The sequence below is a fragment of the Schistocerca serialis genome, chromosome 5 (genome assembly GCF_023864345.2).
Source record: "Schistocerca serialis cubense isolate TAMUIC-IGC-003099 chromosome 5, iqSchSeri2.2, whole genome shotgun sequence".
NCBI classification, from domain to species: domain Eukaryota; kingdom Metazoa; phylum Arthropoda; class Insecta; order Orthoptera; family Acrididae; genus Schistocerca; species Schistocerca serialis.
This window is the reverse complement of record NC_064642.1, coordinates 707,485,158-707,508,855: the sequence shown is the minus strand read 5'-3', so window position 1 is coordinate 707,508,855 and position 23,698 is coordinate 707,485,158. Positions and strand designations below refer to the sequence as shown.

The following is a 23,698-nucleotide window of genomic DNA, read 5'->3' as shown; positions in this document are numbered from 1 at the left end:
TACAAATATATTGTGAGCAAAGGTGAGCACACACTGAATAGTATATGAAATGAATCATCACCAGACACAAAACAGAATGAAGACTTGCTAGCTTTTGGATAAATTCTTTAAATAACTAGGAAACACATTCCTACATGCGCACACACACACACACACACACACACACACACACACACACACACACACACACACCTGTTTGTGCAGCTATGTTGCTCTGGCTGAACACACAATTCCGGGATTGCAGTTCGGGTGGTGGACATTGTTGGTCATAGCCTAGTCTCTCATGTCAAAGTTACAAACCATTTCTACTATAATGATGGAAGCTGAAAAATTAATTAAAATTTGTGCTGAGGCTAGGACTTGACGCCAGATCACCTTGCTTGTTAACCACATATGCTAGCCATTACACCACCACAGCATTACAGCTAACATAGTTGGATGGACTAACCTAGTCCAATGCCCTCCATAACACAAACTTCAATTCATCACTATTGCTGTAGACATGAATTGAAGTTTGCATTAGGGAGGGCAGTGGACTAGAGTAGTCTGCAGGTATGTTAGCTGTAATGGTGTGGTGGTGCGACGGCTAGCATACCTCGCTCCTAAGCAAGGAAACCCAGGTTCAAGTCCTGGGTACAGCACAAGTTTTAGTTCATTTCTCCAACTTCCATCATTATAGTAGATAAAGATGAGATATAAATGTCATCAGGAAAATGTAATCACACCAGATCCATAGATACAAATCATTTCCTTCACCACCTCTCCATCACTTCCACCTTATTATCACATGAACCTCACCCATGTGGCACCCTCCTGTGGGCTCTAGAGGACACCTTACTAGCCTCCCCAAACCCCAAACCCTTCATCTGTTTCAGACTGAGTGATGATATCTTCATGATCTGGACCCAGGGTCAAGACACCCTGTCCTCCTTCCTCCACAGCCTCAGCATCTTCTCTTACTTCACCTGATCCTCCTCAGCCTAATTTGCCACCTCCCTCAACATTGACCTCCATCATCTCTGATGGCACCATGTATACCACTGTCCATACTGAGCCCACTAACCATCACTAGTATGTGTATTTTGATAGCTGTCATCCTTACACACCAAAAAATTACTACCATTTAGCGTGGCTTCACATGGATGCCATATCTACAGTGCCAAGAGTTCCCTTGCTCTGTATGCCAAAGGTCCCACAAAGTCGTTTTAATCATTGCACCAGCCCCAGGAATCAGCTGTAAAGCAACCCCCTCACCACCAATATCAGTCCAGACTGGAGCAACTGAACCATGTCCTTCACCAGGGCTTCAACGATCATCATCCTGAGAAATGAGGGACATCTTAACTACATTCATTCTTACACCTTCTAAAGTGGTATTCCACAACCACTCATCCTACACAACATCCTGCTCCATCCCTCTGCCACTTCCACTCCCAGTCCCTTGCCATGGTCATCATATCCCTGTCAAAGAGCTCGGTTCAAGATTTGCCCAGTTCACTCAGCCAGCACATTCTACTTTAGTTCTGTCCCAGTCTTATCCTATCCAACCAGGGGCAGGGCCACATTTGAAAGCAGTCATGTCATATATCAGTTCTCCTCCAATTTTTGCACAGAATTTTGTGTGGAATGACAACCAATCACCTGTCCACCAGAAGAATGGCAATTGCTAAACTGTGGTCAAGAACAGAAATGACCAGTTATTGGCAGAATGTGCTGCTGAGCACAACATGCTCATGTTCAGTGGCCACATAACAAACTTGTGCCACCCAGATACTTCCCTCTAGCGCCACCTATTCTGAACTACACAGATGGGCATTATCACTGTAACACATCCTTCCATGCCATAATCCTGCAGGCCTCAGTCTCTACTAACCCACTGCACCCACAGCTTCTATCTATTAGTGTTCCCTCCCTGTCCTCTCCCTCCTTCCCAGTCCTTGCCTTTGCGTTAGTGTCATCACATACCACATAAACTCACTAATACCAGCACTGTTTTGGGACCAGCAATGGTAGGCTTTCAGTGTCAGAGTGAACCATTAGCGATGGTGCATTTCAGTAGCTGTGGATGGAATTGGTTGATACAATGGTGCCCCAAACCTCTTGATGTGTCAACAGATGTAAGGAGCCACCCATGGTTGTTAACCACTGTAGCCAATGTCTACATGACATTTGACATATACACTTACCCACACTGTAGAGATCAAGAATATTGTCTGGCATGCTGGCCCTAGGGTCCTTCAGACTGTGGGACCAGAAGATGAAGGAGATTTCATGGTTGTTTCCGTTGGAAGAAATACACTGGGCTATGGTCAAGGATGGGAGTGGTCCTGTACATAAGGAACATCGTGAGCACTGCTGTCATCATAGTGGTTCTCATTTCTTTTAACATTTCCTGCTTAAATGCCTGCAACATATGCTCTGCTTCATCATTGGAAGATGGGTGAAATGGCAGACAGGAAAGGTGTGATATGATGCTGGTAATGCAGGATCATTTGAAAGTTATTGCCATGAATTGGGGCCCGTTGTCCAATATGGTAGTTTGGGGAAGCCCTTCACTGGATAGAACTAGAACAAGCACATTAATTGTGCTGTCTGTTGTGCTGGATGCCAAGCTGATCAGTCATTGGTAATTAGAGAACGCAACCATGACTAGTAACCACACAGAGTCCAGAAATGGGCTAATTAATTCCAAATGCATATGCTCCCAGGGGCAACTGGGGATAGGCCACAGGGCAAAAGATTTGGTTGATGCAGCCTGATGCCAGGCACAAGTGAGACAGCTGCACACCATGCCTTCGACACCCTTGTTTGTACCTGGCCAGTAAGCATGTTGTTGCATTAGGCCTTGACACTTCCCAGTGCCCTCAACAAGTAGTTGTAAGACTTGAGGCTGCAGGGTGGCCAGGATGATGACACAGTGAGTATCTGCCTCATAGGTCATGAGGAGGAAATCACTGATGACTAACAGATGGTGGTAGAGGCCAGCGTAGGCCCAGAGCACTGGATTAATGTTCTTTAAAAAGTACACAGGCCATCCTTGGAGCACATAATGCATGACTCACTGTAAGATCGGGATACAGTGAGTGTCTGCAACAATTTTTGCAGCCATAATGGGAAACCCATCCAAGGTCTACATCCACATCTGCATCTACATACAGGTAGATACTCTGCAAGCCACCATATGGAGCATGGCAGAGGCTAGCCTGTACCACTACTAGTCATTTCCTTTCCTGTTCCACTCACAAATAGACTGAGGGAAAAACAATTCTCTATATGCCTCCATATGAGTCCTAATTTCTCGTATCTTATCTTCATGATCCTTACACGTGATGTATGTTGGTAGCAGCCGAATCATTTGGCAGTCAGCTTCAAATGCTGGTTCTCAAAATTTTCTCAATAGCATTTCTCAAAAAGAACGTTGCCTCCATGGATTCCCATTTGAGTTCTCAAAGCATCTCCATAACACCTATGGGTTGTTCAAACCTACCAACAGAAAATTTAGCAGGCTGCCTCTGAAATGCTTCAATGTCTTCTTTACAGGTCAACCACACTTTCCTAAAATTCTTCCAATGAAGCGAAGTTGACCATTCACCTTCCCTACCACAGTTCTCACATGCTTGTTCCATCTCATATCACTTTGCAACATTACACCCACAGATTTAAATGAATTGAGTATGTCAAGCAGGGCGCTAGCAGTGCTGTATCCAAACATTACAGGTTTTAGCTTCCTACTCACTTATATTTAGGGCTAGCTACCATTCATCACACCAACTGGAAATTTTGTCTAAGTCACCTCATATCTTCCTACAGTCACTCAACTTTAACACCTTACCATACATCATGGTATCATCAGCAAACAGCCACAGACTGCTGCCCATCCTGTCCATCAAATCATTTATGTATGTAAAGAAGAACAGCGGTCCTATCACATTTCCCTGGGACACTCCTGATGATACCCTTGTCTCTGATTAACACTCCATCTAGGACAAAATATTGGGTTCTATTATTTAAGAAGTGTTTTAGCCACTCACATATCTGTGAACTTATTCCATATGTTTGTACCTTCATTAACAGTCTGCAATGGGGCATTGTGTCAAATGCTTTCCGGAAATATAAAAATATGCATAGGTCTTCTGAATTTTGCGTCCATGTGGAAACATGAGATTTCCTGCTTGTCAATGGCTGGAAAAGGTTCCATAAGTAGGAAAGATGGAGCATCTACATTTGCGTGTTGTACTGTGACTTTGTATTTAAGGGTATAATAAGTGTAGGATCTCAGGAAAAGTGCCCAACACTGGAGCCCTTGTGCTATCTGTTCTGGAAGGACGGAGCTTGACCCAAAATGTGCTACCAGAGGTTTGTAGTCCATAATTAAAGTGAACTTAGTTCTGAATGACTAAACATGAAATTTATTAATGGCAAAGGCATTTGCTAAACCTTCCTTTTCTATTTGTGATGAGTGCTTTTGCATGGGCTTCAGCATCTTTGATGCATAGGTAATCAGTTGCTCAGAACCATCAGCATTCCTATGTGCCTTCACTGTCCCACTGCCATATGAAGAGAAATCTGCAGTTATGACCAGTGGACATGATGATGAAAATGGCTTAAGACAGGGTGTTGAGTGCAGTATATGCTTCATCTGTGTGGCAGCATGTTCACAGACAGCCATCCACCTGTACTGAGTGCCTTTCTTCTGCAACTGATTTAGTGGGTGTGTGATATGGGCCATTTGTGAGAGGAGCTCTGCATAATAATTCACCTCTGCTAAAAAAGTCTGCAGCTGCTGTAAGTTTTGGATGTTGGCATAGAAAGTTGATAGTTGTGATTTTGCAACCAGTAGGATGGATATCTTCTTTGTTGAGCAAGTGACCAAGATATTTCTCATGAGAATGGAAGCACTGGTTTTTGTCTAAGCAGAACTTCGGCTCAGCATCATGCAATGTAGTGAATAGGGTACATGGTCCTGATGTGTAGCACCCATGTCATTGAGACAGTTAGTGCAAGTTGGTATGCGTATGGTGAACTGTCCCAGATAGCTCTGGAAGATTATAGCTCCGGAAATTTGATGAAATGGAAGAGATATCAAAAAGCAAATGATTGTACTTGTATAATCCGAAGGGGGTGTTGATAACCATGATGCTTTGTTACTCCTAAACCAACAAGATCTGCAAACATGTGTCAGCAAGGTTAATTGTAGAAGAATGTTCTCCTCCAACAAGCTTTGTGAAGAGGTCTTCTGGGCATAGTACAGGGCAGGTTTCCACTCATGCCTGGGCACTGATTGTTGTATTAAAGCCTCCACATAGCCATAGGGAGCCATTGGGTTTCTTTACCACTACCAGAGGCATGGTCAAAGCACCAGTTTTAACTAGTTGAATCACCTGAAACTTGTTTAGCTGGTCTGGTTCCTGCTTAACTATTGTCCATAAGAAAACTGGAATGGACTGTATTCAGCAGAAATGAGTCACTGTGTATGGATGCAAGGATATATGAGCCTCAAATTCAGAAATGCACTCCAAGCCAGGTTTCGAAACAGTGGCAAAAGTGGCACAAGATCATAGAGTTCCTGAAAGGGAACCACATCAGACACAACCTTAGCAGTGATGCGGAAGCCAAACAATGAGAAGATATCTAGACCAAAAATATTTCAAGCTGAGTGACTACCAATAAGAAATAGCATTATCAACCATGTGACCTTGTAGGCTGTAGTCATTGTGAACTGACCCTGGAGGTGAACTGAACTGTCACCACATGCTACCAATGTGCATGATGGTGGTGGTAATTCCGAGGAACCCAGATGAGCAATTGTTAAAATGTAAAGTTACCAAGAAAATGGTAGTTCCTGTTTCCAGCTGGAAACAGTTGTCTGTTTCATAACTGTGGATTCTATAAACAACTTGTTAATAAAAGAGTCACCAGGGGAACTACTGCCTTAAAGTTCATGCACTATTTCCCGATGTGAGGAGCTGGATCTAATTGCCCAGACAGTGAACTGAGTAATGTGGAAAACCTGCATGTGTTTGTGTTGTGAAGCAGTCTGAGGATGATGGAAGACCCAGATGTCCACACTGACAGGGAATGACTGGCTCTTCAGAAGCCATCAACACATCTGAAATTGACAGATCATGACACCGCACTCTGGGAAGTGGTTTATGAGTATTTCACACTCCTGGGCATGATGTGGCATCTGAACTGCTGCTAACTGTGGTCAAGCCATAAAGTGCTCATTAGCCACTTGTGCAATTTGAAAAGATTGCATGACTGTCACAATAACTTCCAGTGGTGGGTTTTCTACCTTAAAGATTAAAATGCATGCTTCCAGGTTGTGCGCCAACTGGATCACTTGGTCTCAGATTAAAAGGTCTGCATATGAAGATTTTCATACTGGGTTTGTACAAGTGAAATCACAATGATGACTCATCACTCATAAATCAGTCACTCAAGAGCAATATGACTGAGCAGGTTGCTTCTGATATTGATGAAATCCGAGCTGCAATGTGATTACATATAACTGCTGCCAATAATTATTAAAAAGTAACATTGATGTCTCCATGAATGTAAAGATGACTGGATTTTAGATAGGTGCAAATTTCTTTAGTAAGAGTGACCATTGGAAGAATGATAAGTGGAGAGCATCATCATTGCCCTGAATGACATTGAAATGCTACTTCAGCCACTGTCAATACATGTCCCAGTCCTCTTTGGTACTGTTAAAAGGAGGAAATGCAGCCTGGGAACTTGCAGATACGAGTCAATGTGAATAGGCTTCCTATAAATGACATGTCTCAATGTATTCCAAAGCAAAGTCCAGTGCATGCCATACCTAAGGTCCACCTATGACAAACAGAGTCCACAGTGTAAACACCTTAGTCAAACCCTTAGCACACACACCATACACTCCACAAATTTCATCACAACTGACACACTGGCCCTGGACCAGCTTATATACCAGGTTATGGCATGGTCTTATCAAAGGGCACTCCTAATGTTAAGCTCCCTCTGGGTAAGTGTTGCCACAGCAGTCAACGGTAATGTTGCAGCAGCTACGTAGTTTCCATAGTGATGTTGGATGGCATCACTACATTTCCTCCTCACCAAAAAATGACCCCTGAGTGATAAGATGCAGATGGTGGGTGGTCAGAAGGGGCCAGCAGTGGGAAAGGAGATGAGTCAATGTCCATGGGCATCACTGTGGAAGGCCGAAGCAGGATGAGGCTTGATGGAAGATGTACAGAGATTGTACAAAAATATGAAAATATAGCAAGAAATGCGTGCTTGAACATAAATGCAGATGTTAGCCATGCCTATGGGTTGTGCTTTAGTAAGTGACCAAGAACAGCACCTATTCAATGTTCTCAATGTCTCGCTAGTATCAGTCCTGGTCAGAACAGTGTTCTGTGTAATTGTAAGTGTGTTACAGTACAGCTAATTGAATTTGAATGTGAACAAATTGTTGGTGCTCATATGGTTAGTTCTTTCATAATGAAAGTAACTGAATTGTGTAGTGTTTCAATATGCTCCATATCAAAGATTTATACCACATACAGGGAAAGTGGAAAAACATGTTCACTGTCACAACACGGAAAAAATTTGTGTTGCCTGATTGTGACAGACAGTAATCAAAGAGGATTGTGAGAAAAACTAAGCTGACGACAGCTACAAAAATCACTGCAGAAGTGAATGTTGCACTCGCAAACCTTGTCAGTACCAAAAAAACATGAAGGGAGCTCCAGAAGAAGGAAATTTTAGGGTGAGCTGGAATTCCAAAACCACTTATCCATGATGCAGATGCACATAACAGGAAAATGTAGTGCTGAAGCCAGAAAACATGAGATATTTAGAAATGGAAGAAAGTTATTTGGTCAGATGAGCCTTCTCTCCACACTGTTTCCAACTTCTGACAAAGTTTGTGTTTCAGTGATGATGTAGGCAGCTGTATCAAGGTATTCCATGGGCTCCATGGGTACTCGGCAGTGTCACTTTACTGCCAAAGATTGTGTGATCATTTGGCTGATCAGGTCCATCCCATGGTACAATGTTTGTTTCTTTGTGGCGAGGCTGTGTTCTTTGGTGATAGGGTCCCTGATCACACAGCTTGCATTGTACAGGACTGATTTATTGAGAACAAGGAGGAATTATTGCATCTCCCTTGGGCACCACACTCACCAGATCTCAATATTATTGAGCCTTTGTGGTCAGCATCAGGACTTTTATTTATCCATTCCAAGATGACAGGGAGCTATTTTGAATACCAACAGTTTTCCTACAGCATGTTAATCATGGTAATTTGTTGGGTTTTTTGTTTTTCCATGTTTCTGTCCACTCACTGTAAAATGCTGGTATACAGCAGGGCTGATGAGTTTCTAAAGGTAACTGTTTATAATGTTCAAGACCGTATGGCACATTCAACGCAAAGTATGCTTGTGGCATTGCTTCTAAGAGATTTGAAAATATGCTTCTGCAAGGTCACAACATAAATTTGTAAAGACTTTATCTGGGGTTGGTAGGGGTAAGTTTACACTTCAGTTTGTGCACTTATCTTTACTTTAAAATCAACACTAAGTCTCAGGGTGTCATTGGGTTTGCTTACTGTTACCAGGGGAGAGGCCCATTGACAATGGGGAGTATGTGTTAAAATGTTTTCATGAGAGAGTCCGTCCTGCTGTGTGTGTGTGTGTGTGTGTGTGTGTGTGTGTGTGTGTGTGTGTGTGTGTGTGTGTGTGTGTGGGTTTTTTTTTTGGGAGGGGGGGGGGGGGCGGCTTCAGAGCCAAGTGATACATTCCATCCCAACAGAAATATCACATGACAATTTATCAGACTCTCACTTACAGAGCTTTATTGTAAACAAAATATATGTCACACAGGTACTTCCACTGGCTCTATCATAGGGTAATCAGTAACTTCCAAAGAGAGAAACTTGAGTCTTGTTGAAGCGTGTGATCAACAACAAAAACAACTCCAGAGTTCCATGCTGTTTAAGTTCATAATTTTGACCACATTAAAGTCTGAAGCATAACATAAAGTTTCCCAATTATTTGATAAAGTTAAATTCTGAAACAGAAATCAGATATTAAAAGTGTGAAGTCTTAGTGAGATGTTAAAGTATAAAAGTTGTAACAGGATCACAGCACCTGGAATTTCTGGGTTCATAGTCCCGATAAGAGAAGCAGGGAAATTGTCTAAGTTCAGCCAAATACTACCAGCACTAGGTCTGACACTGTCAAAGTGGTGAAGCAGTAAAGAAGCAGTGTGCCAACACTTCCTGGCATGGGATCATTATGTTGAAAAAGTCTAGTCCCTCAGTGATGTGCAGAGTGGATAGGCATCCACCTTATAGGGAGTGATGTCCTGGCAAGTCTTTCCAATGTTGCTTGATGCATTGGCACTGTATTCTGGAGCCAGACCATGAGCCTAAATAATTGCCTCACATAGTGATACCTCATGTCTGATTGGTTCCAGTTTATTTCTGTGGAAACAGGAAATAGTTCAGTCTGCTTGCATTGATCTTAGCTGCACACATGTCTTGGTGTGCTGACCTGGCTGCTGGTGTCGTCATCTGTTGCCCTGGCAGTGCAGCTCATTGGTTTGAGTTTCTACATCCTATGGTCTGTCAGCATGCAGGTCTTGGTACTGCTGCCATGATATGTGTTGTATTGGTAGTTGTTTACACCTGCTGTTCATGATACCACAGCACCAAGGGCCCTGGGTGAGCTGTGTAAAACAGGGGGAACTGTCACTTTAAGAGTGTCAATTTCAAAACCAGTTCTCCTTCCTGATCCAAGTGGGAAGATTTGAGCCTATCTGTCATTAGATTAGATTAGATTTACTTTCATTCCAATTGATTCATAGTGAGGAGGTCCTCCAGGATGTGGAACATGTCAGAAAAACAACAATACATGACAAATATTTACAACTAAAACAAATAAGCTAATGTACCATTCCACAGGTCCCAAGTGGAATGACCACGATTTTTTAATGAACACTATATGAAAGAGTCATTTTACAAATACTAATGCACTGAATTTAAAATAAAAAAGTTTTTTATTTATTTATAAGGTAATAAACATGTAATACAACTACTATAATACTTATTTACAATGAACACATTACACACACACACACAAATTTTCAATGAACACATTACTGCACTGAAATTGTGCAGAAGTTATATTGTACTTATATACAAATTAGTTGGTTTTACTGAGGAATTCATCAATGGAGTAGAAGGAATTGGCCACCAATAAATCCTTTAGGCTTCTCTTAAACTGAATTTCATTGGTTGTTAAGCTTTTTATGGCTGCTGGCAAGTTATTGAAAATGTGTTTTCCTGAATAATGCAAACCTTTTTGTACAAGACTAAGTGACTTTAAATCCTTGTGAAGATTATTCTTATTTCTAGTATTGATTCCATGAATTGAGTTGTTGGTTTGAAAAAGTGCTATATTTTTAATAACAAATTTCATTAAGGAATAAATATATTGGGAAGCAGTAGTTAGTATCCCTAGTTCCCTAAACAGGCTTCCGCAGGATGTTCTTGAGTTCACACCACATATAACTCTTACTGCACGTTTTTGTGCCCGGAAAACTTTAGCTTGGCTTGATGAATTACCCCAAAAAATAATCCCATATGACATTATGGAATGAAAGTAAGCATAGTATGCCAGCTTTTTCCTTTTTATATCCCCTATGTCTGACAAAATTCGCATTGCAAACAGAGATTTGTTAAGATGCTTCAGCAGTTCTGTGGTGTGCTCCTCCCAGTTGAATTTATTATCAAGCTGTAATCCCAAGAATTTAACACAGTCCACTTCTTCTATCTTCTTGTCATCGTATGTTAGACATATACTCATGGGACACCCCTTACAAGTTCTGAACTGCATGTAGTGTGTTTTTTCAAAGTTTAGTGACAAAGAATTAGCAAGGAACCAGTGATTAATGTCCACAAATATTTTATTGGCTGATCTTTCTAAGACTACACTTGATTTGGTTTTTATTGCAATGTTTGCATCATCGGCAAACAAAACGAACTTGGCATCTGGTAATGTTACTGATGAAAGGTCATTGACATACACAAGAAAAAGTAGGGGCCCCAAAATGGAACCTTGTGGGACCCCACATGTAATTAGTTCCCAGTTGGATGATGCCTGATAGCTTGATACATGTCTCTTTCCTAATAACACCCTTTGTTTCCTGCCAGAGATATAAGATTTGAACCATTCTGCAGCATTTCCTGTTACACTATAATATTCTAATTTACTTAAAAGGAAATTGTGATTTACACAGTCAAATGCCTTTGACAGATCACAAAATATACCAGTTGCCTGCAATTTTTTGTCTAATGAATTAAGCACATTTTCACTGTAAGTGTAGATAGCCTTCTCAATATCAGAACCTTTTAGAAATCCAAACTGTGACTTTGACAGTATGTTATTCGAGATAACATGGTTATAAAGCCGACTGTACATTACTTTTTCGAAAATTTTTGAGAATGCTGGCAACAGTGAAATTGGACGGAAATTTGATGCTATTTCTTTATCTCCCTTCTTAAACAGTGGCTTAACTTCAGCATATTTCAGCCGTTCAGGAAATATTCCACTGATAAAAAACTGGTTACACAGATAGCTTAATATGTTACTTAGCTCAGAATCACATTCTTTAATTAACTTTGTTGATATTTCATCATACCCACTAGATGTTTTTGATTTTAAAGATTTTATGATGGACATTATTTCTGTTGGGGTACTGAGGGTCAAATTCATATTATGGAAGTTACTTGAAATGTCTGGTCTGAGGTATTCCATAGCAGCATCTACCAAACCTGACAACCACATCTTTTCAGTAACAGTTATAAAATGTTTGTTAAAAAGTTCTGCAACACTATACACATCTGTCACCAATGCATCATTTACTCTTAATGCTATTTGTTCCTCTTCATGTCTGGTTCTACCGGTCTCCTCCTTCACTATATCCCATGTTGTCTTTATTTTGTTATCTGATATGACTATCTTTTCCTTGTAATATATTTGCATTGACATCTGTATTACAGTCTTTAATATTTTGCAGTATTTCTTATAATGTGCTATAGCATCAACATTGGAAATTTTTCGGATTGACAGATACAGTTTTCTTTTTGTTTTACAAGATAGCCCTATTCCTCAAGTAATCCATGGCTTCTTTGTAGACTTTGCTCTAACCCTGGTAAGTTTTGGGGGAAAGCAGTGTTCGAATAAGGTAAACACTTTATTAGCAAAAGTGTTATATTTTTCATTCATGACATGAGCACTGTAAACATCAGTCCAGTGAATTTCTCTGAGGAGTGTCCTAAAATAATTAATTTTTGGCTTACTGATTACCCTCTTGAGTTCAGATTTAACAGATTTTATATCCCGTTCAGTGTTAACATTTAACAGAAGGAACTGGATGTCATGGTCTGAGAGGCCATTGACTATTGGTTTTGTAATATAATTTTGTTCATTGGACTTTTCTATAAAGATATTATCAATGGCTGTTTGTGAGCAAGTGGCTATCCTAGTGGGGAACTTTGCATTGGGAATTAAGTTGAATGATAGTTTTACTAACTCAAATGAGTTCTTATTGGGAGAGTCTTTAAGGAAATCTACTTTGAAATCACCAGCAACCACTATTTCTTTGTTTTTGGTTGTTAAATGGGCCAGTACAGCTTCAAGGTGGTTTACAAACAGATTACAGTTACCTGCAGGTGCTCGATATACACTTAATATTATGAAGGATTTTTTGTGAAATTATAATTCTGTTGCACAATCTTCCATATGCTGTTCTAGGCAAAATTTAGGAATCTCTATGTTCTTAAATTTATGACAGTTCCTGATGAATGTGGCAACTCCTCGTTTCTCCATATCTGATCTACAAAAGTGACTTGCTAACCTAAACCCTGTAACACTTAAAAGTTCTATACCAGTGGTCACATGAAGTCCAGAGAGGCAGATTATGTCAGCTGGGTTTGAAGACTCTAATTCATCTATGCAGATAGTTAATTCATTAATTTTATTTCTCAGTCCTCGAATATATTGATGTAATAAAGATAGCTGACATTTCACATCGACTGAGTTAAAATTGGGTAGAGTTAAAATATCTGCTGACTGTTGAAAATTCTTGACCAATGGCTGTTTATGTTGATGTAATAAGCTGGAATTATGTTTTTTGATTTCTTTCTCAAACTGAAGGTTTGTCTCACTTCTAACCTCTCTTAAAATTTGCTATCCTCCCTACCCTAAAAAGTCTTTCAGGGAGCACAAGGCCCTCTGGAGTGTATGGCATGCACTGTTTCATGAACCATAAATCCAAAAGTGTAGAAAGAGTCTATCTCAAAACATTGCTATCCCAAAGGCCAGGGTGGGGCTGTCGACATGTAACATCAGAAAGAGAGAACCATTATGTGGCTGTAAGGGCAGGACAGTACCATCTTGGTACTGCATGGCAACTGACATCAGACCTCTCAGCTCTCACTGGACTTGTTGTATCAAGCCAAAAAACATACAGAAGCCTTTGGTAGAGTGGCCTTCATTATTGCAGATCTACTGTACATGTATCTCTGATGCGACTTCACAGAAGGGAACATCTATAGTGGAGCCGTCAACAAGCCACCTGGACAGTCGAACAGTAGGCCAACATTCTTTCCATAGATGAGCCCGGATTTGGTCTGGACAGTGATTCTTGATGGATTTGCATCTGGAGGGAATGTGAAACATGATTTTGTGATACAACCATTATGAAAAGAGACTAATATCAAGCATGTTCACTAATGGCATTGGCAGGGATTATGTTGACCACTCAAACACTTCTTCATGAAATTGGCAAGGTTTAACTGCTGTCAGGTATCATGATGAGACCTTCAGACCTCATGTGCAGTTGTTGCAAGGTGCTGTGAGCCCAGACTTTGTGATGTTCGATGATAATGCTTGACCTCATAGAGCACGGGTGGTTGATGTTTTCCTCCATGCACCATGCGGCCTGCTCACTCTCTTGATTTGAATCCCATATAGCACATCTGGGATGCACTAGGGACATGGGTTTCATCATGTCAGCATCCACCATCCACTCTCCAAGACTTGTGAGCAGGACTGCGGGGAGAATGGGCATTATTGCCTCAACATGGGATTGGTGACATCATTCACAGCATGCCCCATCATTTGCCAGGCCTGTATTGCTGCCAGTGGTGGTCACGCCTCATACTGAATGCATTAATTATTGTCAGAATGTGTAAATCTGTTAATTTTGAAAAAAATTAAGAACATTTTTGTCTACCATTATGCATGTAGCAGTTGTTTATGTTTGGTATTCTTTATATTGTTTCTACTTCACTGTCACTTGATTATATTGTTTTGTGCCAACATAAATGCAACCTTGCAAAACTTTGGTTTATTGCTTTAATTCTGGGCACCAGTGTATTTGTCGTGACCACCTGCATAGTGGGAAATCCTAAACTTAAGTAAGTATATTGGCTTAGGGAGGACACAAAAGCACCACTGTCCAAGAGTAGCTTTGGAGCATGTTTGCCAATGCACACATCTAAGTACATGTTCTTGTATACATTGTGAGAAACCTGTACTTCTGTAGACTGTCACTCATTGGGTCCACTTGTGCAGGCTGGGGCACATTTACCATGGAACTCCTAAAATACCCCTCTTGCAAATGTTCTCTTTTGCCACACACATTCCTTGATGGGGGCACATGCTGTGTGCATGGAAACAACATTTACAGATGGACAATGGAGGTGCTGTTGGCATGGCCCATCACCACTGTTATAGTTGTTTACAGCCATCTGGACTGCAAAGCAAATGAGGTCCCTGCTGGAGGTGGTGTAACATACCACATGATGGTGGCATCTTCTTCCAGTGTAAATGAACTCTGAGCTGAGTGGGCAGTTTTGTAGGCATGAACTATTTGCATTTCTTCTATCATAGAAGGATCTGATTTACTCAATACATTTTTTCTCACTTCTGAGTGAAATACTATAATGCCCTTGATTACAGAGTATGCATTGTTGTGTCCCCACAAACATTTTAAATTTACAGATCCTACTTATTACATGTAGGTTGGCAGCCTAATCATCTTAAAGGTGATGGGGGCCCCATTTTCTTTTTCTTGTTCCTTCCAAAAAAAATTCTTCTAATAAAGAAAACAAAGTTCTACTAGGCTTGTTAAGGGCTCCACTTTCTGTATTAGGTGAAACAATTAGGGATATCTTGACAATAACACGGTATTTTGTCTTTCTGAGTTGGAAATTTGAAAAACCAAAACATATAACAGCAATCTTCGGCAGTAAATGTCCCACCCTTCATGTTGTCCACTAAACGTTGGAAAAGCCATAGACATGGGCAAGGACATAGCCAGGATTTTGTCAAAAAGGGGGGAGGGGAGGTCCAATTTGTTAAAGATGACCTTGCAAAGGCTCATTTTTCATTTATACTGAAAAAAATTGTTTATTTTTTTAATTTTATGTACATAATTTGCTTTTGGGAGGCCTTCATACAAATAGTACATGCTATAAAAAATTAAGCAAGAAAAGTTTTCCTTAAAAAAGTATAACACACTTATTCTCAACAGTATGGATGAGAATCCCAGCATTGCCCAGGTATTTACTGTTCATCTCTTCCTCTACCCTCTACTGCCATCTCTTCCTCCACCTATCTTTGTCAGTCTTCTCCTCCCCCTCTCTCTTTCCATCTCCTCCTGCCCACTCTCTATGTCCACCTCCTCCACCCAAGAACCTGTTAATCTCCACTCCTTTCCTTTTCATGTCCATCTCCTCCTCCCCACCCTCTCTTTGTCCATCTCCCCCTCTTCCCTTCCTCTGTCCATCTCCTCCTCCAACTCCTCCTCCTCCCCCCCTCTCCCCCTCCTCCTCTTCCTCATCCTGTTCATCTCCCCCTCCCCATCACTGTGCCTGCCTTCCTTCTGCTGTCAGTGTCAATTTCCTCCTCTTCCCTTTCTCTGTCCATCTCCTTCTCTCCTTGCTCTCTGTCCATTTCCTCCTCCCCTGTCTCTGTCCATCTCCTCGTTCTCCCTTCTGTCTATATATGATACTGGATGTACCTGCAAAATTATATCACCATACAGCATGTAGGCACGTAGTTGAGGAGATACATCACAAACAATGAGCTGCCTGAGAATGAAACTGGAGAGCAAAATTCACTAGATGTACAGGTGAGATATGTGTACAAATATGTGTGAAATATATTTGACATATGCCTATGTAAGAAAAACCACGGGTAAAATCCTCATCCTAAACACATGGATTAATTTCAATCAGATTTGGTACACATATTAGTTACAATCTGGAAAGAAATACTTACAGGTTCAACCACCAGCCTCCTATTCAAGTGAGTGTGACCACTTGGATAGAAAAGGGAGGACAAGGAGATAGACATACAGGGAGGGGTAAGGATGAGACAGATACAGACAGGAAGAGGAGGAGATGGACATAGGTAGTGGGAATTGACAGAGAGAGGGGAGAGGAAGAGATGGGAGAGAAGAGGAGTATGAGGGATTGACAAAGAGAGGGGGAGGAAGAGATTGACAAAGAGAGAAGGAGGAGGTGGACAGAAATGTAGGAACAAGTTGATGGAGAGAGAGGGAGGAAGAGATGAATAGAGTGAGGACTGGAAGATGTGGGCAGAGGAAGGGGATGGTGGAGATGGTCAGAGAAAGGGGAAGGGGGAGACAGACTAATAGAATATTAGAATAAATGCATACTCCAGCAACACCAGGTACTCATCTAGTTTATTTATACAAGGGTCGAATGAAAAGTAATGCCTCCAACTTTGTTAATTAGGTTTGTATGGGGATATTTTAATAAATCAAACACAGAAACAATCCTCAGAATGTGATATTTAATTACCAATATTCACTTTGCCACATAATCACCAGCCAATTGGATACATTTCTGCCAATGAAGAACAAGTTTTCTGAAGCCGACACAGAAGAAGTCAACACTCTGTTTCCACAACCATAGTCTCACAGTTCTGTCATAATGGTGTACCCACATTTTGTCTCTTGTCACAACTGAATGGAGAAAGGTGTTGCCTTCATTCTAGTAACACAAGAGGAATTCCTGGCAAATTTCAAGTTTGTGCACTTTCATTTCAGGAGTATTTCTGTATCTAGGGTACCTGTCATGCACAGATCTTCCAATAGCCAAGCAAAGTAATAATGTGACCCATGTGTTCTTTCTAAATACCAATTGTGCTTGAAATTTCTCTCTGAGTGATATGACAACCATCCTGAATCAATCTCTCAACATTTTGGTTGTGAAACTCCATGGTTGCTGTCACAGGTCACCCAACTCTTTGTTTGTCTTGCAGGTCAGATGGTCCCACCTCAACATCTTTAAACTTAATCGCCCAGTGACACACAGTACTCACAGCAACACAATCAACATAAACTGCTTTCATTCTCTGATGAATCTCCTTTCAGGTGACACGTTCTGCTGTCAAGAATTCAATGACTGCGCATAGCTTTAATCACATTGACTGACCATCTGTGCAGGGTACCATACTTTACACTGTAACAACACAACCATTCAATGCTAAGGCTTCTCGACAACTGGAGTGTAGAGAAGAGGCTACTGAACAAGGCAGTACCTGCTGCATACCAATTCTGCCAACTGTTGAAGAGTTATGAAGATGGAGGCATTACTTTTCAATCAACTCTCATAAAACAAAACAGAATTCACAAATTCAATGAGCTGCATTTTTGGCATCTTAACATTGATTCATACACTGATTTCAACTAGACTTCTAACATATGTAAACTCATTAATGAGTTTGTATTTATCCATAATAATATGGTTATATAGTCTTTGATGCTAATAAACGCCTCTACAACATACAACATACAGTGTCATTAATATGACATTTATTTACAAGTACGTTAGTTGTGATGGTTGGACTGACTGGTGGTGGTGGTGGTGGTTAGTGTTTAACGTCCCATCAACAACGAGGTCATTAGAGACGGAGCGCAAGCTTGGGTTAGGGAAGGATTGGGAAGGAAATCGGCCGTGCTCTTTCAAAGGAACCATCCCGGCATTTGCCTGAAACGATTTAGGGAAATCACGGAAAACCTAAATCAGGATGGCTGGAGACGGGATTGAACCGTCATCCTCCCGAATGCGAGTCCAGTGTGCTAACCACTGCGCCACCTCGCTCGGTTGGACTGACTGTTCCATGGATATTATGAATAACAAATTTCACAGCAGAATACTGATCTTGTACTAAAATGTGAGGAATGGATCTCTTTGGTCATCTCGTGTTTGGTTATCTGATAATGGATGGATGCATGCATGTTTTAAGATTTAATTGTGGATGGAACTCCTAGCTTCAGTTATTATTGTATTACAAGAGCATAAATAGATTTTGGCCTTAAAAGGGCGGCAGGGATGTAAGGTGCAGTCAGCTAGGATTAATTCAAGCAGCCCACAGAAAGAAATTTTGGAGAAATGATAGGACTATATAATGTGTTATAATCACATACCACTTCAGCTCTCCATAAACCTATTTTCATAGTTACATATCAGAAATGGTTTTCATAATTTAGGACATCGGATGGAAATGATCATCTGGAAAAGGACCGACAAAATCCACAATATGGTTTCGAATGATCAATGAATCAAAGTGCACGATACAGCTGATGTACACACATACTGCAAGGTACAGTATTTTCAGTTTTGCACAAAAAATTGGATATGAAACAAATTTCAGCAAGATGGGTGCCACATTTGCTCTCAGATGACAGTAAACACAATTGTATAGTCAATGCCGAGGATGTTTTGTCACTTGTCCATTGAAATCCTGTTGGGTTTCTGATTTGACACATGATTGTGGATAAAAAATGGATTCAACCACAGTCCAGAGACTAAGAAACAATCAGAAAAGTAGGTTTTTAAAGGCAAAGGGGTTTGAAGAAGGCAAAGATGGTGAAATTGGCATGAGGTAATGGGCACGGGTTTTTGGGATGTATGTGGAATCATCCATGTCAGTTACTTGAAAAAAGCACAGACAATAACTGAAGAGTATTGTGTATCATTATTGCACCACTGAGCAAAGAAGTTGAGGAAAACTATCCTCATGTGAAAAAGAAGCAGATCATCTTCTATCATGACAATGTACATGAGCACACATACACAAATTTGATAATCAGACAGGGAATAAACTTCAAATTATTGCAACATTCACCGTATTCACTGTATTAGATCCATAGTGTGCTTTTTTCTTTCCAAATTTGAGAAAAACACCTCTGCAGATGGATGGTTCACATTAAACAATGAGGTCATTGCCCAACAGATGCCTATTTTTCAGATGTTCTGAAATTCTACATTTTGGATGGGTTAAAAAAGATGGAGCTACACTTGGAATAATGTGTAGAGTAAAAAGGGGATTATATTTTTAAAAAAATCCCCAAAATAATCTGTTTTTCCATCTTTTTCTAAGAAGTTACTGAACAACTTGCCTAACTACAGAAATGACACAACCATTGGGGACTCAACCCAGTTTATTCACAACAGGAAATACATACAACATGACCCTTGTAAACAGTGCAAGCAATCTTAAGTCGGTATTGCAAATCAAAATTCAGTCCAAACTGTACCTATGGCAAACAGAGTCCATAATATAAACATGTTAGCTAAACCAGTGGCACACTCACTGTATGCTTCCCCAATCATGTCATAGTTGACTTAGACTGGCACTGGTGCAGCTTGTACAATGGATTCTGGTGTGATCTCATCAGATTCTGCTCCTAATGACAAATCCCCTCTGGGTAGTGCTGCCACTGAAGTTGACAGTAATGTTGTGCCAGCTATTTTGTTTCCATAGTGACATTAGGTGGCACCACTCTAGGTTACATAATGGTAAGACAATGATTTTAAAGTGGAAAATATTTACAGGGCTGAATGTGGACTTCAGTCATAATTTATTGGTTATGAAATGTAGTTGAATTAAATCAGGCTATGATGGGGGAATTGTATTAGGAAATGAGACATCAAAAGCAGCAGATGATTTTTGATATTTCGGCAGCAAAATAAATAATGGTAATTAAAAATAGAGACAATATGAAATAAATAGAGACAATATAAAATGCAAACTGATAGTAGCAACAAAACAATTTCTGAAATGAGGAATCTGTTGCCATTTAATTGAAATTCAAGTGTTAGGAAGTCTATTCTGAAAGTATTTGTCTGGATAGCCTTGAATGGAAGTGAAACATGGATGAAGCTTTTGAAATGTGGTGCTACAGAAGAATTCCAAAGATATTATGGATGGGTCAAATAACTAATGGGAGCTGCTGAATTGAATTGAGGAAAAAAGTAGTTTATGGTACAACTTGACTAAAAGAAGGACTCGATTGATAACACACTTCCTGAGGAATCAAGGAACAGTCATTTTTTATGATGGAGGGAAGTGTGACAAGTAAAAATTGTAGAAGAGGATGTAGGCATGAATACAGTAAGCAGGTTCAAATGCATATAGATTGCAGGAGTTATGCAGACATGAAGAGGCTTGCACAGGATATACTAACATGGATGGCTCCTTCAAATCAGTTTTACAACTGAAGATTACAACAAGAATGGTTTTTCCCATTATTGAAAAATACTTCTTATAACTGAACTTCTTTATTTGTAGTCTTTGATCACAATATTCACGTGGTCACTGTTGCTCAAAATGTTGGTGTTAGTAAATATGTTATAATATTAGAGTAGTTGCTCATTCTTGGTTGCACTGATTTAATTGATTCCATACCAGCACAGGGAAAACAGTGAACAAAGTTTACAAAAGTTTATTGACCAAAGAATCAAATGTCTGCTTGAACAATAATAACAAAATCATAATTACAGTGTCTCACAGGTATGAAGACTTGACAGTATGATGATTCCAGAGTCTGACAAAGTAACACAATTAGGATCTTCATAGACAAATATACTTGTATGGAAAATGTTCTGTCTGAATAAGCTGTTCTGAATAACACCAGCATATGAGCAGAAAAGTCTATCCCGAATACAGCCTGACTATGCCAAAGGAACACTGATGAAGGCCGAATACAGTGGTGGCGGTCCCTACAATGGGCTTCAAGAGTGTCCTAAGATGATGGGGTGAATAGCACCCACTCGGAGGTTAGGAGGTTCTCTCAAAGCTGGATGCAATGACTTGTGTAGCTCTGGCACCGACCTTTATAGTGACCAGTGGTGGAATACTCATGGTACTATTTTCTGGTCCTGTGTGTGGCAAATGTGAATAGGTACCTTGGGATTTGAGGTCTCTGTTAGCACTAGTACCACTGCCTGGTGTCCATCTGTTACTGCGGCAGGGTGAGTTTGTGATGCTGAGGCATACAAGGGTCATGTAGGGTGTATACACATCTGAGCTACCAGAATGGTTGCCAATCGCTTTTGCAAAGATTGACAGTATAGCTCATATATTAGTGTTTTTATTGGAAACAGTAATGCTTTATGTTCCAAATCTTTCATAAAATTAATACTGAGGTCAGCACAGAACATATTTTGCTAAGCACACCAAACAGGTAACATGATAGAGTTTAGTTATTTCAAGAAACAACTGAAAATCTCCCATTAGGTATCCCTAATTCTTGTAAGTATACGAACAGATTCCTTCACTGTGCATCATATAATTTTAATGTAATGAACTAACTTTATGTTACCATATAAACTCTTTGATATTCCAGGCATCTAAATTATATTATTTTAGTTTATTTTGAACTGTTTATGGATGAAATCATTTTGTTTGTAGATCCCACTGTAATTGGCTGTCTCAGTTTTACTGGTTGATATGGCGCTCAATGAAAGATTCCAGGAGATCATATTTTGGACATGCTCTCCAAATTATTATGTTCTTGGTTAGTGTCAGCATGTTATTATGATTATTATAAGTGGCTGCTACATTTTGTAATCTTTTGTTTTCCTGTCAAGCTGTATAATATCGTAGAATTCCTATCAATTGTCAGTTCCTTCCACAAATGTTTCCCTCTTTTTCTACTTTTTTAAAAGTATTCCCATCCCACCTTAAACGTCCTGATTATTCAGTGAAACATTATATATTTCCTTTCTTCTCTAAATGTCTATCTTCTATCTAAAAAGGAAATTACAGTTTGTGCCTTATGATTATTTTAGAAACAGTACTCAAGATGTTTTCTATAGTGAGAAATTTTTGCAGTATTGTATTGTATGAATTTCTGAAGGAAACAAAGTACTAAGAAAAAAAAGAAAGAAAAAGCAGTTCATAAATTTATAAATAATGGAATATCTTTACAGCTGACATCTGCTTGTAGAACCTTTTATTGTCCATAAAAAAAACATTAGCAGATGTCTGTGGAGCACCACAGATAAATTTAAGTGATACTAAAACTGGATGCAGAATCCATGCCTGCTGTCAATATAGACTGCAAGATTTCATTTTTCAGGAGACAATGCTCACATGTTAATAGTTTTTTCATAAAGCTCTAGGTGCCCCCTCAATCATTATAAATGGCAAACACAACAGAGAACTCTGCTAGCCATTTGGATTTGGATTTGGTAGTCATATTCTTCCTGCATTTGTGGATGGTTTATTTTGCAAGTATCACAGTTTAATGAACTACAGTAACCTCTGCGAGGTATAACATAACAAAGTTACATGTCTCAGGGAATAAGGAACTTGAGTTATCCAAAATGATTGTGAAGAGAGAACAAACCACTATTAGGTTAAAAAAAGAAGGAAAAAGCCTACTTTAGTCTTTTAGTGTTTCAACCGCAAATTGTGTGGAAAAAATAACATTTGGTTTATAAGAGGCCAGCTTAGTGTGGCAACAGTGCCAAAGCTCACCACTTGCTAGGTATCACATGCACAACTCCACCTACATATGTGAAATGCTCCAACAGTCACATAGTATGGAGCCATGACTTCCCCATATAAATGGAAGTGCAGGAGTTCAAATTCAATAATGTAGCGTTGTATAATGAAGTGGAGAAAGTAATCAGTTCAAAAGCTGCCACCTCAGTTCATTTCACTTTTCAACAGCTAAGAAGACTGTGTAATCACTATACAGGGATAGAAAAGTAGTTCAAGAACAAATAGATGGTTCGTCTGAGGTACTTGGAAGACCACTGCTCCCAAACCAGTAGCCACCAGATCAACTGTTGCAAGGTCTAACAACACAAAAAAAATATCTGTCTGCACCAAAGCAATAAAAACTGCAAACATCAAGCCACCAGTGTGACTATGTATTTAACACCAGCAGCATAAGAAAGACTGACACACAAATTTGTGGAAACAAAGAAAAGGGAGATCTCAGTATGTCCAGTTACGTTTCACTAGCACTGTCAGACAAATCTGAAGAGAACCCATCTGTTGAAGCAAAAGACTACAGAGTCTGTCAAGGGAATTGAGCACCGCACCGCCTCTAAGTCAACTGCTACATGCCTACAATCTCAAGTGCAATGTAAGGCAACAGATCTAGTAAAACCTCACCAATAAATGCAGTAGTAGTTGCAAGATTTATATAGATGACCTGGGACTCATAGCACATGTAAAGGTCTCATCTCCAAGACACAGATACATCTGTGTTTAGAGGAACAGATGGCCTCAGTTGGGAGAGAACCACATATGGTACAGCCATATTTGTCAACAACAAATACTATGCCTAAACTTGAGTTATAATGTATTTTCCAGTC

The 23,698-nt window shown here is 40.0% G+C and overlaps 1 protein-coding gene across 1 annotated transcript in view; it reads left to right on the top strand.

Annotated features, from left to right (window-relative positions):
* LOC126482188 (protein scarlet-like) overlaps positions 1-23,698 on the top strand; it is a 93,041-nt gene that overhangs the window by 38,469 nt on the left and 30,874 nt on the right. The window contains exon 10 of the mRNA XM_050106167.1: positions 21,780-21,885. Within this exon, the coding sequence (XP_049962124.1) occupies positions 21,780-21,885 (106 nt within the window). The remainder of the gene's footprint in view (positions 1-21,779; positions 21,886-23,698) is intronic.